General features: G+C 42.9%; 1 protein-coding gene across 1 annotated transcript in view; it reads right to left on the reverse strand.

Moving 5' to 3' along the window:
- The window catches only part of ANO4 (anoctamin 4), a 414,571-nt gene that overhangs the window by 92,038 nt on the left and 303,455 nt on the right, over positions 1 to 19,078 (reverse strand). The window contains exons 10-15 of the mRNA XM_019480982.2: positions 16,785 to 16,891; positions 14,622 to 14,677; positions 11,621 to 11,742; positions 2,181 to 2,315; positions 853 to 949; positions 3 to 63 (exon numbers count right to left, since the gene is read on the reverse strand). Coding sequence (XP_019336527.2) covers positions 3 to 63; positions 853 to 949; positions 2,181 to 2,315; positions 11,621 to 11,742; positions 14,622 to 14,677; positions 16,785 to 16,891 — 578 coding nt within the window. The remainder of the gene's footprint in view (positions 1 to 2; positions 64 to 852; positions 950 to 2,180; positions 2,316 to 11,620; positions 11,743 to 14,621; positions 14,678 to 16,784; positions 16,892 to 19,078) is intronic.

The raw sequence follows: 19,078 nt of genomic DNA on the forward strand, positions 1-19,078 counted from the left end.
ACCCCACACTGCCATGAAAACAGCAAAAAAGACAGTAGCTCCATTATCAAAAAGGTGAGTCACCTGTGGATGACACCAATAACCTGAAGTTATTGAAGGTCTTATTCACAATTATACTGTTTGTAAAATGGTAGCAATAAAAATGTGTGGTATTCATAAGCGCTGATAGCCAGAAGGACTGATATCCTCTCCCAGAGGTGTAACAAATAAGCCAGGCACCCAAGGCACTGGGACACATGGGGAGAGTGGCAATTCCTAGCTGCCATTGTGTGCTGTTAGCACGATTGTGTGGCTGTGGCTGATGTTTTTCCACCCCTTTCTCCCAAGTTGAAGACCACAGTGGTCACCTCATTTGCCCCATCCTAGTTATGCTACTGTTGGTTTCTGTAGCTTCATCACCAGAAGTATGGGACATGGAGGTGGGAGGTGTCAAGCATTATTTAAGATTATGCCTCCAGTCAACTGACCCACTATCGGTGCTGATCTGAACTGAGCATGTCTATGGGGAAGATGGAAGTTCTCCCTCACAGAATAGAGCAACCTATTTTGTGAGGCTGACATTAAAAGCTGTTTCATAAGATAAATTCTGAGGCAGAGTATTGCAGCAAATGCTAAGACATCATAATTGGTAACTGCTGATTACAATAAGTCCAATTGCAAAGATATGTAAATAAGTTATATGGTCCAAATTCAATCCTACTAAGAGAGTATTGATGTCAGTATGGGTTTAATTTGATCTGCCATTTAGAAGATTTTACTTTACCATGCTTATTAAAGATATTCACAGAAGACTTCAGAAATGCTATTACTGAGAAAGCATAAACATTTCCTATTTGCATAGCTTATACGTACCTTGGCATAAACACAGCTGTCTGACAATCTCATGAAGGGACAGTATTTATCACATATAGGACACATTATGATATCTGTAGCTTGGCAGACTTCTTTACTGGAAAAATGGAAAAAGATAAGGATTAACAGGCTCATACCCAAATATCCGTCTTCAAATAGACCAGTCTATTTTGCTAATAAATCACAACTGGTTGTTTACATGTCTCTTATCACATGATTTATCATTCCCAAGATGTCCTGCTGTCAACAGTCCTCTGAGGAAGGTACCTTTTATGACTGTACCTTGTATGGCTCCTTGGTCCTCAAAGCAGTAATTTCTTTCACAAGAAACAACATTCATTTTGGAAAAGAGATATTGAATGTCTTTTTTGTTTGTGAACAAATTAAAAACAAAAACCTAGACAACTAAAACCTCCCACCCCATATTACTACAAAATGGGCATGTGCCTAAATGTAATGTGCATTAAGGCAATTTAGGCTTGCATCTACAAGTGCATGCGTTAAAGCATGTTAACGCTGTGCGTGTGGACTGATGTGGGACTAGAGTTAGTCCCACATTGGTTCACACACAATATTAATGTGCCTTAAAGCACCTACATGTGTGTTAATGTGCTTTAGCTATTCGCACCTAAATCTGATACCTGCTTTTGCAGGTATAGACGCGCTCAATAGGATTCAGAGCACAATCCTGCAATGGCAGACTGGGGAGACAAGATGAGGTAGCAGCTCTTCCCTACTATTTCTTTCAGAGCCAATAAAAGTTATCAGTAGGAGGCAAGAACAAAACAAGTACAGGTTATGGGGAGTTTGGAGAGTTCCTTTTTCAGACATAGTGTCATGAAGAATCCTAACAGAAGCTCTAGGTGGCACACACTCTGTAAAAGGTCTCCTGCCCTGTAGCTCAGAGAAGCCCAGGTGCTGAGCTGCTCTTGGAGAGAAAATGTCTTTCCCCTCTGTCAGCTGCTTAGGAAGTGTGGAGGAACCAATGCTGCACCCTCTCCCCACCACATTTAGGGGGTAGCACTGGGAGAAACTCTAGCTCTCCATAGTCCACGAATTAGAGGACTGTGTTATATCAGCTCATGTGCAGGAGTGCGAAACCAGAGAAGGTCATTACATACTACTTATTACCTACTAACATCTACACACATTTTTCCCTGAGAATCGTTTTTGTTTTTTTTTTTTTAAGAAGCAGTAGGATAAGCTGAATTTTGCAAGAAGAAATGAAATAGTTAACAGGTCAGGACTCATGGGAGGCACCAACGCTATTCACAACTCTACAGTTGCATTAATTGGGTTAATTTTACCAAGAAATATGCTTACTTTACCTGACTTGGCAGTGGCTCAAGGTTGTGACTCCATACAAAAAGACAAATAATCCAATGAAGGCAGCTGGGAAGAGCATTCCTGTGTACCAGCCTAACCAGGCGAAGTACAAACCAATTTTCTCACCAAAATACCGTCTGTTTAAAACACAACAGAGCAAAGTTACCGGTTATTTATGTATATTTTTCTGAGCACTGCTAGCTAACAGAAAATGAAGATTTTAGTTATATCTTAAGGGAGAATTTAGAGCTAGGGACATTATTTTTTTAAGACCCAGCTCAAATTTAGGCTTATTTTCAATACTAATGCATATCTAAATAGTCCCAGAAAATGTCTACATGAGATGTTTACCCCACAGTAGACTAACTAGGTGTGCAGTAAACATTTTGGCGTCTACACATGCATCCCTGGTAGGCTGGAGTAAACTAATTTACTTTGCAGCAGGATAGTACTTGTATTTTAAAAACTCCTCTGCAGTGCATGTGTAGATGCTGCCCTGGCTGGCTGGGGCATGAGGGTGTTTCAGCATGCAGACTGCCTGCTGGCTAGCTCCCACACTGAAGCACCCTCATGCCCCAGCCAGCCCCTCCATGGCATGTTGCGGGGGGAGCATCCCCAGGCTGGCAGGCTAACCTCCAGAGCCTCCTGCCAGCTGGGCCTGCTCCAACCCAGCTCAACATGCTGCGATCCTGGGCGCACATGCAAATGGCAATAAACTCCAGAATTTATGGCCCCCAGGCACATGTTCAAATGGTGCACCCAGGAGTAATAAACTCTGCAGTAGGAGTTTATTGCCAGTGCATTAATTGCACATGTAGATGCACCCCCCAGAGGATTTAATAGGAACTGCTACCTGCTGACCCTTAGTACTGTATGTCTAGGAAACAAAAGGCCACATTCTTCTCCCAAGTACATTCCCTTGTTACTACTGAAATCAAGGCAGTTACATCAGCACAGACTTGGTGTAACTGGACACATCTCCCAGAATGTGCAATTAATGCACATGAATAAATTCCAGAGTATATTGCTGCAGAGTTTATTGGTGCACAGCACATTGAGCCCAGGTCAGAGCAGCCCTGGCTGGCAGCAGCCCAAGGCTGCTCTGACCAGGTTCAATGTGCTGCAGAGGGAGTGGCTGGGGCACAAGGGTGTTTCAGCGTGGGGCTAGCTGCTAGACAACCCCCACACTGAAGCACCCTCATGCCCCATCCAGCTAGGCGGAATTGACATGTGTGCTGCTGTGCATAAAAAAACTGCAGCACAGGCTCGTACTTGTATTTACAAGAATGAGCTTGCTCCAGATTTTATTAGGTTTGTCCACCCTAATAGGGTCGCATGTGTAGGTGCAGAGATGCTTACTGCAGAGCTAAGTAGGCAGCTTTGCAGTAAACATTTCATGTAGATATGCCCAGTGGCAAGTAAATAAGACCCAATCTCCTTCTGAGTAATTAATGAATCAATGGTTACTCTCCTACATTATTAGTTTTTATTTTTTACTTTTGAAGTGGTCTTACCAGAGTCTCTGGAAAATTTATCTTAGGATTCTAACAGGGACCAAAAGTGAAAAGCAGTCAGGACTCTAGTGAGCACTTTTCTGTTGCTAGTGATGCTGGACTGAGGAAAATTGAAGAAAAATTTGATTTTTCAACCAGTTTGTTTAAAAACAAATCCAAGTTACCCCCAGGAACCTCCAATATTTGAATAATTATTTTAAATAATAATTTAAACTAACCAATTAAACTTAAAACAATAACATATAAAATAATTATTTTAAAATAATTTGGTATCAATCCACTAATATTTCTCCTCTTTACTTCCCTAGAACAATTCTTTGGAATATTGTTTTGCAGATTTACAAACACAATAAACATAGAAGCATCCTGGAATTATCCACCGCAGGAATCAGCTGAATGCACTATCATATGTTTGATGTTCTTTTGTAGCCACAACCTGATTGTTAGGTGAGGATGCGGTATATAAATCAATAAATAACTATAACAATGATAATAAGGAGCTTAAAGAGTGCTCTCATGATTCATTTTAAAGAATGAAGAAAACTGATAATCTCATCCTTGACTTCATAAACTTTACGGTCAATTCAAATCAAGCTGGATGTCAAGTCAGTTTGGCAAGATTAGCTGATGTAACATACACTTATGCAAATGTAGAAATTTCTGATCTATCCAAGGTCAGAGAAAGCAATACCAGTTGATTTCATGATTTGAAAACATTCTTAATCAACTGTTTACAGGGAAAAGAAGAAACCCTGCCCACAAAACCCCACCCCTATTTGCTTCTAGGCTAGAGACAATGTAGGGGAGAAAGCAACACTTGGCTAAAAATGGACAAAATCATAATTTTTAAAGCGTATGTTGAAGACTTTCCAGACAGAGAAATATGTCTTTATTTTGACATTATGTTCTACATGTTTAGAGCAGTGGCAAGTAAATATTCTACACCCTTTAGTATCAGTTAGGTTTAGAGTCATCATTCCAAAGGCCAAATGTTGTCATATTTTTCTATAACAGGGGTTTTCTACCTTTTTAAATAAGTGCACCTCTGGCGGCACCCTTTTTAGTAAGTGTAACCCCAGGGAGGGGGGTGGTTAGTGGCCGGACACCGAGGAGCGGGGAGGCGGGTGGCAAGTGACTGGATGCGGGGTGTGTGTGGGGGGGGGGATTGGTGAGCTGCCAGACATGGAGCTGGGGTGTGCCTGCATAGCCCTACTCTCACCCCACCCTGGTCCTGCTCCTGTGAGGTAGCAGCATGGGGTGGCTGCACTCTGCCCCTGTCCACCTCCATGTACTACTTGGGATCCTTCAAAGTACCTCCAGGGGTACATTTACCCCCAGTTGATAACCCCTGCTCTATACAGTAACAGAAATCACAAGTGTTCTGGCAAAAGAAACAGAAAAGTAACAGCAATATGGTCAATAGCAACAAGAACAGCAGGTCTGGCCGCCCAATTTAGTAGCGTATGTGCACCAGTGGCACAAGAATTCATCTGACGTTTTGGACAACAAATTGTCTGCTCCACCAAGAAACAAAAATCTGATTTTATGAGATGACTTCAGCAAGTGCTCGTCTTGGGTTGGTCACGATGCCTCCTGGTGGCTGCTCAGCCCTTCCCAACCTGGCTCCCCTTGGAGCCCTCTCCTTGTTACTTGCCTGCTGGGCCTTGAGGTTATTAATTTCAGATGAAAGGGAGGCTGCCCCTGGGCTTCCCAAGCCTGGTCTTACTCTTATAACCACAGGGGCTCATGGTTAGGTCTAGTTCATGGGTTCCATACTCCCTAATAACCACTCCCATGCCTCACAGATGATCTGTTAACATATGCCCTTCATGGGCTATGGGCTCCCAGCCCTAGTCCTCACCCCTCCTGGGCTTCAGACTCCTTTGGCCCCACACTCTGCCCTTGGACAGGCCCCAGGCACAAGATCTTCTCATGATGCGCTCTAGTCCCTCCCAGGCACTGGATCTTCTCCCCAAGTCCTTCCTGGGCTCAAACTCTCTCTCTCTCTCTCTCGCTTTCTCTCTCTCTGTGGGCCTCAGGCCTATATCTTCCAAGGCCTGCTCCAGCCCCCACACTCTGCCCCTCAATGGGCTCAGGTTCTCTCCCTCTGGGCCAAGGCCTTCTATTGTTCTGGCCCCTCTCTCTCTTTTGTTGGGCCATTTGGGACCTCCAGGTTCTCCTTCAGTCCCTACCACAACCACCAATCATCACCAGCCCTCTTAGGCCACTGCCTCTATCCCAGGGGTGGGCAAATGGTGGATTTAGCCAGCAACCAGAGTCCACTTCCCAGCAGCCCCTGCCTGCATCATTGCAACCAGCTTCCATGGAGACCCCAGTAAGTGGCAGCTCTGTGACAGCATGGGGCCAGGGTTTCTATGGAGATCACACCCAGTAACGCTAGCAGGGCATGTGGCTGGGCAGGAATTTGCTCCAAGGCCGGGGCTGGGATCTTACAGCAGTGACAGCATGTTCTTGAGCTGGGGCGGAGCCACAATTTGTAGCTTGCACGCCCCTGCCCAGGGTGCTTGGGCAGCAGATCGCAGCTCTGCCCCAGCTCTGGACCATGCTGTCACTGCCACAAGATACCAGCCAAAGAGCAGCTCCCTGTGCACACCCTGCCAGCACTGCTGGGGCTAGTCTCCATGGAAATCCTGTCTTCGCTCTGTCATAGCCCCACTGCTCCTGGGGTCTCCATGGAAACTAGGTGCAACAACATGGGCAAGGGCTTCTGGGAAATGGAATCCATAGTGGGCCCAGCTTGGCAAGACTTTGCCCACCCCTGCTCTATTCCCAGGCCTATCCATTCTGAGGCCTGCCTAGCTCCTCTTGAGCACTGGGCTACCAGCTCCTGTCCCTAGGCCTGTCTATTCCAAGGGCTTCTTGGCTCCCCTCAGGCACTGAGCCCCCAGCCCCCTGTTCCCAGGCCTATCTATTCCAAGGCCTGTCTTGCCCCTCTCAGACACTGCTCTCTTCACTAGCTGGGCTTCGGGAACCCTGGCCCTTCTCTCTCTGCTCTTCTGCTCCAGGCTATGGGTTTATCCACTTCTGTTCCAAGTCCTTTGTCTTCCAAGGCCTGATCTGTTCTTGGGTTCAGTGTTACTTACCCCAGCTCAGTGGTTATCAAAAGCCCTGCTGTAGGCCTGAAGCTAGGAGCTCCTCTCACAGTGGCACTCTCAGGGTAGACTTCCTGACCAGCTCAGGCCCTGGGCTTAAGTGCTTCAAGTCTGGCCCCCTTCTAGTTAGCTGACTCTCTAATCAGCCTCTCTCACCACCTGTAGGCTGCTCTCCAGTAGGGTGGCCACTGGTCCTGTTTTATACCAGACCATCTGTTTTTAAACCCTTTGTCCCCTGACCATTCCTGAATTGAAAAGGATTGAAAAAAGTCCTGTTTTTCAGTTTATCGGTGGAAATGAGTGTCAATACATTATCCTTGTGATTCTATTGGCTGTTCCTAGAGGTAGGGCAGTGCATAGCCAGGAGAAGCAGGGTTCCCAGCTAGCCAGGGAAGGAGGGAGGAAGGTGGAAGATCCACAGGGCTGGTTGGTCTACACCTGTGCAAGAAGCTGTGGCTGCAGTGCATGTACAGGCACAGCAAGAGCAAAGGTGCTGTTGTATGCCTGAGCTCTCTGACCCTGGGCTGGGCACGTGCGGGTGGGTCCAGGCCCCGGGGGCAGCTGAGCTGCCAGGGACAGGCAGTTAGTCTTCACACATACTCCCCTCCACTGCCTTGGCACAAAGTAACAGCTTTAAGAGTAGGCAGGTGGAGCACTGCATTTATCTGCTGGAACGCTAGTGGGACTGGAAATAGGCTCTTGTCAGGGAACAGCACAGTAAGTCCCTGGGGTGTCCTGCTGAGTGGGAAGTGGGGAAGGGGAGCTTTGGGCAGAGGGACCTCTGGGCTCCTGGGCACATGGGCCAGCTCATTAAGCCATTATTTCCCCTCCAGGACAGGCAAACCTGTCTCCTGAGGAAGAAAGGGAAGGTCCCACTGGGAAGATGGCTGCAAAGCCCACCAATCCCACTCAGCTCACCTCTGACCAGAATGTGGTCAGGGCAGATTCACAGGTGCCCAGTGTTTGTGCTGAATGCTGATAGTGGGGCAGGTGAGGTCCCTGTCCAGTGTGTGCCCGTGGGTTCCAAGTGGAGCTGGACTGGAGTGAGACCAGATCCCAGTGGGGGGGAGGGTGTGCTTGAGCCTCACACCTGCTATGCCACATTCTCTCAAGGCTGAACTGTCTGCAAAGAATGGCAGAGCTATAGGGTATGTGCAACCACAATGCAGGGGAAGCAAGGTGAGGCTCCCTGCTGGCTGAACTGCAGAGGCTCACAAACTTGCTGCTGATCCTAGCACTTGCCACACATTCATTGGATTGGGGTTCATGGACCCAGTAGCAGTCTTTTTGTGGTCTTTTTGTGTTGGTCCCACCCCTTGCTGCTGATTGGTCAAAGGACTCAGTGGCCCCATTCCTCACTGCTGATTGGCGGAGGTGGCAGTGGCCCTGCCCCTCACTGCTGATTGGCCAAGGGGGGCAGTAGTCCCGCCCCTCACCAAGGGGATGTCCTGTATTGTGGGGATGCATTAGAGGCCACCTCACTCCCCAAGCCGTCTCTCCTCTTAAAGTGACAGGAGCACACCAAGCGCCTTGTCACAATGACACAAAACCCATTTTTATCCACGCATATAATTCAAAGTTTTGGTACAAAGTATTAAATGCAAAATCTTTATATGATAATTTTTCTATCATTTTTGTTCTTCTCACACTCAAGGAGGTATTCTCATTTAGCACCATTAACTGGAAACCATACCTAACAAACTTCACTACTTTCGCTCACTTTAGCCTTTGTAGCTGACAGCTGTAAAATACATGGCTCCTCTTATGATCAGAAACTAGGCAAACAGCTGCTTTTGAAACCTAGCCTGATACCAGTTTCAATCTAGTACAAAATTGCAACTGAAATGGGTACAAGAGCTGGCAACTTGAACTTCTCAAAGGTAAGAACGAGACACCTGGGACCAGTTATGATCCACCCCATCTTTTATTGTATTGCTATTGCTTTGATATATATTGATTTGGATGAGTAGCATCAGCCTTGTCTCTCATGTTTTTCTCTCTCCCTGTATTGCTATATAATGGCATGCAAACAACAGGAGGAAAGATGCACCATATTAGAGAAAGTTATCGTGTATCAAGAGCTTAATTCTACAGCACCTCTTTGTGCCTAAGGGGCACCTACATAGCCACATCACTATAATTTTTGGCACTTATACACAATCCTGTGGCAGAACAGGATGTTTCTATATGCATACCTCCAGGAAGTAAAATAACAGAGATGGTGGAACCTTTGATCTTTTAGCCCAGCAGCCTAGCAATAAGGACGAGTACTGGGAGTGAAAGACTTGGCTTCTAGGCTCCCTCACCCAAAGGGAGTTTGAACCTGTGTCTTTTACTTCCCAGAAAAGTGTTCAAATCATGAGACCAGGGCTAGATACTGCTCAGAGCACTGTTCTTGAAATTATCCGTGGGATAGAATGGGTACAAAACAATCTACCCCACTGGGGCCATGGCTAGAATCCAGGGCACCCTCCCTCCATCTGGCTTCTTCTCTTCCCTCTCACCCCACATATCTTCCCCTCCTGACTACCCAAAGGACCACCCTCAAGAAGAGGCTTAGTGGTCATAGCACTTCAGTGATCCTTTTCTGCCACCCTTACTCCATGGACAAATTTCAGTCAGCTATGGATAAGGGCCAGCAGCTAGCTTGATACATGGCTGCATCATGTTCTACTCAGGTAGCTACAAATACTCAAATGAGCTTTGTGCCCAGCTCACTGCCCTTATTTCCTCCTTCTCCTGTGGAACTGCACACTGACTCACCACTTTGTACTTTTGCCCTCCGATGTTTACATTTTTCTGACTTGATTGCTTTTCTTTCAAAATAACCTTTGAAAAAACTTTGAGCATCACTGCTAGGAAGAGGAGCCTAAAGAGTTAATGACTCTATATATTACACCCAGTTTACAAAAGGAAGCCTGTGCTAAGGTCTAGATGTAATTATGTGCCTGTCTTGGTCTGCTTTTTTTCCACATCTGCATAGATAAATGGCCATTTAGATATTTAATGAACCGTTTACACACACACACGTATTAAAGGAGACTGGATCCAACCTTCCTCAAACTTTGGAGATGTTGTAAAATGTATTTGAATTCTGCAGCTCAGCAGGGAGATTCCTAATTCATGACACTTTTTCACAATATTGGCTCAATAGCACCACCACAAATGCAAACTGCTGCCAGAGACTGATAGTCTCAACTGAACAGTACTCTAGAAATAATAACCAGATGTTTGGGAAAGTGAGAAACAACCTACATTGGGACACTACTGTCTTTTCTTGTACTAAGGATTTAAAAAAAAAAAAATACAGAAATAAAGACTGCTCCAAAGCAATGATGATTCCACCAATAAACTAGTGATAGCCTAAGTATAATTAAAAAAAAAAATTTCCCTATTGTAGACAAGGCCAAAAGACTCAAAAAAGATTAATCCCAGTTAATGCATGAACTAAAACAAGAATAGTGCTCTGGTTTATTTTGGTTTCAGGCACATTTTTTAAAACTGACTTGAGTAAATCCCTTTTATTGTATTCCTCTGTGCACATTATTTCCTAGAAAAACATGAATCTTCTGCTTTAAGAAATTAATGAGTTTTATGTAGCTTTAAAGAAATTCACCTTGAGCCTCCTGGGAATCATTTACAAATCTTTCTATTTAGAAACGGTTTTAAAAATCAATACAAGAAATAGGATCCTATCACTGTCTTGAAAGGGCAAATAAATAAATGGAATACATTAGCGGCCCTTTGCAATCTTTATTTAAAAAGTAGCTGCACGCTGATAGATTTTATTTATAGACTCTGTAACCTCACCCTGTCCTCTTCATAAAGGAAGACTTTCACTAAGGCCCACTGAGAATACTGTCAGTGTCAGAAATGAAGGATCTGTCTTTGTATGGGCACAAAGAAAGTATAATGTTCTCTTCCAGACTGTGTATCCATTTGAAAGCTGTCAGAAATGCCTCTTAGAACTTTTGAGATGAGCTTTGGCTTTCCAGTTTTATTTGTGAGCCAATTTAAACTAATTTTACTTACATGTGCATGGAGGGAATGAACTCTGAATTTACCTTCTATTATTATCAGCATGGAACAAAAGAACAATCACTCCATGTCATTGTCCCATCTTTGTTAGTGCCCCCAAGGAAACTACTCTGCTCTGGCAAAAAATATTTGGCAGTTTTATGGGTGCAGCCAAGGGGTTTTATGTCTCCTGCAGTGGGGAGTTTGTACAGCTGCATTAATTTATCCAAAACAATTCTGTGATTGCTGATGGACACTGAAAGGACAATCTAGCCAATAGCATCATGACTCTTATTGAAGCCGTGTTGTGAGGTGAAGAAGGACCCAGCACAACCTTCACATCTGTTCACAGAACAAGCCCTCTGTTCACATCTTCAGTCTCCAGAGATCTGGGGGATCCTTTCCTCAGAACTGACAAGGAAAAGAGGGACAACTAGGAAAGGAGGGACAGTAGCACCAAGGAATTGTTCTCTTCTTCCTTTTGCACTCTTCTAAAATCTCTTTCAGCAGAGGCTTTAATAGTTAGCAGGAAACTCTGCAACGGACATTTCAAGTATTTTGCTCCTTTGTACCTTCTGGTACAAGTCTCACAATAGGCAGGGGCAATTATAGCCCTAAACTCCAATTCTGCTGTACAGTGCGCTAACAGCGCTAACCACCAACTGACAGGAGGCCTGCACCTATGTCAGAGACATCAGCTGAGTCCTTTCATATTTTTTTTTTTGGCTTTCCCATGACCGCTTCTTGCCCCCTCAATCCAGGCAAACAAAGAGGTATTTTAAAAACAAAAAGTTTTACCGTACAAGATCCAATGGCTGGTATTTATACCACACACCCCAGGAGGCCCAACACTCATAAAGCAGATGTCTGTGGTTTTCTGCTCCATGGGTTCTTATGGAATTTTTACTTCTGTAACTTCCCTAAAATACAAGTGTAAACAGTGATTAGAAAAAAGAAATGAAAAGAAAAGAAAAAAAACCAAAACAAAAAACCCCCCAGTAGTTACCAAGAAATCTCTTTAACTAGTAATGTATGGACTGAACAGCTTACACAAGATCTAACATTAAAAAGACTCTTTCCTATAGCATTGCTGAATTTGTTCACTTTGTAACTGGCATTGCTCATATCAGAGGTTCTGAACCTGAGGGTGGTAAACACAACTCGATGAGACTACTTCAACAAACTGCTTTGGTCAAAAAATGATGATTCATAAAAACGGAAATTGCTTGTGATCAATCTTTTTTATTTTTATTTTTGGTTTAATTTTCTATAAATCTTTGGACATTTTGGGGGGAAAGAAGTTCTAAAAGCATAAACATTTCCCATTTTGGCATTTCTACTTGCAAAAGGTAGGGGCTTTTTTGTCAGAATAACTTTTCTGACTTTACCTTACATGGTATTATGAGAAATAATTCAAACATGTAAGATGGTTACCACTAGCAACAGGTCTTAAGGAAGTTGCTCATATTGAGAGATATTTGTTGATACAGGTACTGGAATTGTTTCAAATGGAGAGATTGTGAAGATAGCAAAAAACTTGGATACTGAGGAAGATATTTTCTCCCCCCTTTTGGTACAAATGTTAAATGGCCATTTTACTCACTAATGTACTATTGAAAAGCACTCACGTGCTATCAGGGTTTAGAAGAGCTTGTATAAAATAGAAGTGTGGTATGCATAATGCTGTTTTAAAAGACTTTATTAGTCAATGGGAGAAGGTCTCAAGCTGTCAAATAATTTGGGGGGGGTGGGGGGGAGGAGCTTCAACATATAGCAGCTTCCTGTTGCTGACAAGGTACTGGCTCCTACTTGCCTTCATTTGCTAAACAGCATTAATCCTTTCTTAGGCTAGAGGAAGACATTATACATAAACTGGTTTAAGTGATCAGAAACTGGTTCAAATTTGTAACAGAACAGAAGTTCAGTGCACATAAACCATTTTCAAAATGGCTAAAAATGGTTTAAGATAGAGCTGGATGAATGTAGCATCAAACTTAACTGATTTATGTTAAATTGGTCTATCAAACTTCTGTCCCAGATCCCCTCCTGATTCAAATTAACTCACAGCCCCCCCAGCATCCCAGGATGCTTTGCACCTCCCTCTGCAAACCCTGCAGGGCAGGCAGGCTAGCCTTGGCCCTACGCTATCTGCTCCAGCTGAGCAGGGCTGGCCTCACCCTAGGGCTGTCACATAGTGGAGGCAGCAAAGTCTCTGTTCTGTAGCCCTGGTCCTGCCTGCACCTCTGCCACTGGGGATCAGCCCATGTGGAGGGAATCCCCACACCTCTCAGAGCTTCCGCCACCCTGGGAAGAGTCCCCCAAACCCTGCCAGAGGGGGAATTCCCCTCTCCCACCTCTCAGCATGGCCCAGCACTGGCTTAGCTCCACTCCCACAAATGCAGGAGGATCAGTCCTTCCAGTCTGGGGCAAAGCTGGCTCCTGGCATTAGCCCACATGGGGGGGGATCCCTGAGCCTCAGCAGGTGTTCCCCCACCCTGGGCAGGGTCCTTGGACCCCTGATGCTGGTGCAAAGGGGGGATTCCCCCTCTCACCTCTCAGCATGATCTGGCACCTGCTTAGCCCCATCCCTTCAGGTGCAGAGAGGTGGGGAACAGCCCCTCCAGCCCAGGACTGACATGGTGCCAGACTGCGCTGTGGGGTGGGAAAGGGGAATTTCCTCTCTGCCCCAGCAGCAGGGCTTGGGAGACCCTGCCCAGGGCAAGGAACCCTTTGCTGAGGCACAGGGATAACCCCCATGTGGGCTGATGTGGGGCACTGGCTTGACCCAGGTTGGAAGTACTGTTCCCCCCAACTCCTCCCTACACCTGTGGGGGTGGAACTAAGCTGGCATCGGACCATGCTGAGGGGTAGGAGGGGGGTACTCCCCCTCTGGCAGGGGTCAGGGGACCCTGCCCAGGCTGGGGGAACCTCTGCTGAGGCATTGGGATCCCTCCACATGGGTTGATGCCTGGCACTGGCTGAGCCTTGGACTGGAGGAACTGTTCCCCCTCCCTCCCCCCGCTTAGGGGGGAACAGCAGCAGTTTGGAGAGCATGTGCTAGGCAGCCAATCAGGGATGGGCACTGCTTGGCTGCATTTGGGTGCCTTCAGTAGTGGTGGCAGGCTGGGAGGTGTGCTCTAGCACTTCCCAGCTTCTGGTCTGGGCCACTGCTGGCATCTGGCTGCCTTTCTGGATTCAGAAGTGAATGCAGTTCACTTCATTATCATTTCATTCTATACAGCTTAGAGAAACCAGCAAAGATTGCATTGATTCAGCCTCAGGCTTTTTGATTGTCTCTGCTTAGCCTTACTGTTGCATTTCCTTAAAACAGTTCATATAATTGCTGCAGGCCTTACCAATTAGAGCTGTGATTGCAAGTGATGGCTCCATGTGATCACAAATGGAAGGGAGGTGATGTCCTCAACCACACTCTTTTAGGATGTGTTGCACACCATGAAAACCCCTGAGAGCTGTGGTAATAGTTATATTCTAATCTTCTACTGCACAATTAATAGCTGCCCATGGAGCAGCAGTAAATGAGTTTCAAATGAAGAGTTTTCAGGAAGAGGCATCAGAGTTTTTAATGAGTTAGAGAAAAAAAAAAGAAAAGAAAAGACAAGGCACTCAATTTTCTTTTCTGGCCATCAGTGAGAGTTAGGAGTAACTCAGCACTGAAGCCAACGGCACTATAGTAGTGTAAAATTAGTTTGAGCTGAGAAACAAGCAAAAAAGACTTTAATGTTAATTATTATTTAAAAGTAATTACAAGCCACCAAAAAAACCAAAGGTGAGAAAGTACCTCGTGAAGAGGAAATGCAGCTTCATAGGAGCCATTACTAAGCAATCGATTCAGACCTAAAAATAAAAAATATTCATTTAACTATAAGCAGGATTTTTATCCATGCATTATTATTAGGCTAAACATGTTGTCATGATAAGACTGCTTAAGTGAAGTTCATAGTGCGTGGACAATGAAAAATGTAAGTAACAAGAGATTTTTATGGGTTTGAAATTACCATGCTCTAACACAAGTAAAGGACAAAAATAACAATCCTGGATTTGCTATCATACTTCATAATGTACAATTAGTTATGAATTGACTTTAGAGTCATATACTAAATTCATCCTCAGTTTAACTGCAGTGAAGTCAATAAAGCCACACCAGCCACACTGAAGTTAATCCCACACATTTTGATCTTATAATTAAAAACTAAAACTTTGGGGAAGAAATAGTTGGAAACTGCATTTATATAAGATGAAACATTTCTTGACAGCCTAGAAATTTCAGAAAAAGCCTCTGAACTTTTGTACCACAGTCTTGCAAAACAGCACAAAGCCTTAATTCCTATATGAAAATAACGTTGTTACATCTCTTCGGTTTAATGCTCTTGAAAGCTGCTAGACTGACAGCCCTGGTGACTGAAGCCATCTATTGACAGAACAGGAACAAGACAGATTGTAGCAGAGTGAGACCCAACAATATACCCTCAACCAAAGGGACACTACTAAGGGTCAAAAGGTAGTTTGTCCCCTTCCCGACCCATTCAGGTTTTGGCCCCTCTACTGAGACTGACAGGGGAAGTCATTAGTACCAGATTTTGTGTGTAAACCTAGACACTTGGAAACATACTAGAAAACCATTGAACAGCTACCAGAAAATTAGTAGTTAACTCTGGTCAATAGTAACCAAGATATTTCAGACAAAAGACTCTAAACTCCATTCCTAATGAGTTGAGGGAAACTTAAGAGTTTTAGGGATACACCAATGAAAAGGGGTTTAATTTGTCATAAATATCTTTTGCATTGGCAGGAAATCCTATGAGTCAAATCTCAGCTCTGGATGTGTCTATTGTATGAAATGTAGAGCTTTATATCCTGGTGTGGCTCCTCCCAGCCCAGAGTTTATTTGGAAGATAGTTTGGTAATACAGGGATATAGCCTGAAAAATTACATGCTTGGAAAGACCAACTGCTGAAGCTTCCTTAGCCTGACGAAGGGTTTTTGAACCCAAAAGCTTGCTTAATAACTTTTCTCCAACTATTTGGTTGCTCTAATAAAAGATATCAAATTCACCCAAGGAACCTTGTCTGCCTATGCTTGGAAAGAGGCAGATGAGAGGACAACTGCATGAAGCACATACCAATCTCTACCAACTCTCATTGCTCAGGGGTAGAATTTGTTATTCCAGTCTGGGTGCTGATAATGACAGCAAGGCGGCAATGAGAATACTTGGTGTCTTTCTAATTCTAGAAGAAGAAAGATAAAAGTTACCCTCTGGCTTGATAACAGCTGTGGGGAATGAATGGACTGTACAACCCCAGCAAGGCATCTCCAATTAATAGTTAGGAAATAAGAGTGCTCAGCCAGGTGCACTGGAATAAAGAACATTCTTCTACTTGACAATCAGATAAGGGGAGCAGAGCAGAGATCTCTTCCTAATCAACACCCATGCAGAGACACTGTTCTTGAAAAGGAAATGTTGGAGAACTCAATCCCAATCTTCCTCTCCCACTATGGAGTTTAAATAGCTGGTGACAGTAACCTCTGTGATCTCAGCATGGGAAGAAGGTACAAGAGATTCAGGTTGGAATTCAGCATCCCTCTCATAGGTCCATTATTGAGGTCTAACTCTAATGAGCAAGTTCTCCTTTTGCAATGGGCCAACACCTCTATCCAGTGTCATCAATCAATACCTCTTGTTTACCTTATATCAGACTCCTACTACAAAAGTAAATTTTCTGGGGTAACATACAGATTCATTCATGAAAAAGCAGCCTGAAATTCCACTGCAATTCCTTTGAAATGATTGTGCATGTCAGTAAAACCCACAACCCTAGGAATGTGCAGGGTATGACCCCAGCAAGGAGTCAGAAACAAAACATCATACTCCTACAAACAACAAGCATGCCCAGATTTCATTGACATTCACACCATATTAAAAACCACTTTGTTTACCACTTACCAATTTTGTTTTTTCCCTCTTCATATTTCACTCTTTGTAAAATATGATGCACAATTCTACTTCTTGTAGCATTATTGAAGAAAGTGTCTTTGTTGTGTATGATGAAACTATATAAAATACAAACAAGGTTCTCTCATGAAAAAATGGTGTAATATTTATAAAATAAATGTAAAGTTCCATTTAACTTAGATGGTTCATTGAAAACCTACAGTCTGTGAAAAAAATACAAGGAATGTTAAAGAAAGAAATCTGATTCAGCAAAGCAGGGAATATCTGCTCAGATGGGAGTACTACAAACCAAAGCTAGCATGAAGAAGTTGTAGAGGCCTGTGTTATTTAGTCACTCACTTTCATAAACATTACATTTGAATTAATGTTTTAAAAATTAAAAAAAAATACTATACAAACATTTCCAAAGAAATGAGAATAAAGGTGATTTATAGATTCAGTGATTGATAAGTTCAGTTCAGTGACTGATACATTCAGACCTGATTTCCACTTTAGATTTAATACCATTTAATTATTAGGATTTAGATGGAAAGATCCATTTAATCAAAAATGATTCTCTTAACCATGTAAATATGGAAAATGAAAACAAGTATAAATAGTGTACATAATACAGTGAAATATTATGTGCTATATACAATTCATCCACTAAGCTGAAATGAATGATAATAGTAATTTTCAGGAATTCTCCTTGAAATTAAATACCTTTTAAAAATCAATAGCACAGTTGGTTTATAACAAACCGAGAAAACTAAGTGAAAGATTATCATCAAATGGCACTAGGTTTACTAAATAGATTGCTATATCATATATGGAATATATTTTTTAACAATGTTTAGTACTGCAGGTGAATGGAGTATTTTAACATGAAGAGAGTCACAGGTTACTGTAGGCAGATTTTCAAGATACTGATCTGCAGGGGTAAAGTTGGAAATCAACTCAAAAGACCCATGTGCTCTGTTGAAGAAAGCAAGGCATTTAAGGCAGATTTTTAGAAAAGGCATTTTGGCAGTAAAGATGCAGAGATGTGCCTAGGGTTCAGTTTTTCAACCCTAAGCTCCTAACTGCATTTTGAGGAACATAAAATAACTTTCAAAATCTGGTTCTTGCAGCCTGGTCAAAATCAACAGAAAGACTTCCATTTGTCAAGGTGCTTTAGATGGACTCAAATGTGTAAAACAAGGAGGTGACTAAGTTTTTGAACATTTAATGGGTTTCTTTTTTCATTTCTTTCATGTGCTGACTTCCCTTCACCTGCTGGGTAGTAGTAAACATTTTTTGACTCTGGAAATAACTTTTGAAATCTATGGACACAGTAATTTGTACTCAGATTTAACCTCAAACTCTTGCATTGCAAGGTACATTCCTTGACTGGCAAACTAGCAAAACTGACCCACATTACACCAAGAATGCTTGTTCACTTTCCTTTCAGGTATAAAATGATTTGCATTTTTTACTGTGAATGCATATAATATTAAAATTATAGCTTGTTCTTAAATGGATGTGCAGCCACACTAAAAACAGCTTGATATTTAATCACTTCTAAGTCACGTGACCATGGCTATGCAACATTAAGATGTATAAAAGATGCAGAACTGAATACTGCAATCAGTACTCATAGTAGAGATGATATCTTTTATTAGACCAACAAGATTTTTGCAAAAAAAATTCTTTACTTAACTGAATACTGGTGCAGTATTTAAAAGGAACAGAACACTTAATTGTTCCAAGGGATACTTCAATTGCTTGCATTTATTTTTAAATTTAGCAGCAGTATATTAAAATTATTGATCTGCATAGTTCAAAGAGAGGTTAGACAAGCTTTCACCTGAAAACTTGATGAAAGGCACTTTGTGCCCAAAAGTTTAACATCTTTCTTAACTATACAGTTGGTCCAATAAAAGATATCACCAATAAACCTTGCTTCTCATATAACTTCATTACAACTTTCCTTGGAAAAAAAGTACCAGTATTGCCTGTAAGATCAAGATAATAGATTTGAGTTTTGTGGGGATGCTCTTTGGCTTTTCAATAATATAAAATAATGTTATTTCTATTGTTTCTCACATATTTTCTGGACCATCATGGCTACAACACTCCAATCCTACTACACCAAGGAAGTTAATGAGATTACATATGAGATTAAATGTTCCAGAATCTTTAATTAAAGCTCATTTTCAAAAATGTCATACAGCTGAAATATATTGCTCTTATATTTGTTACTTTGTGTGGCATGAAAACCCAGTGGAGGTTAATTGCTCTGAAATGATGTTGGTAGCTTTCTTAAT

This window comes from Alligator mississippiensis, chromosome 4, assembly GCF_030867095.1.
Source record: "Alligator mississippiensis isolate rAllMis1 chromosome 4, rAllMis1, whole genome shotgun sequence".
NCBI classification, from domain to species: domain Eukaryota; kingdom Metazoa; phylum Chordata; order Crocodylia; family Alligatoridae; genus Alligator; species Alligator mississippiensis.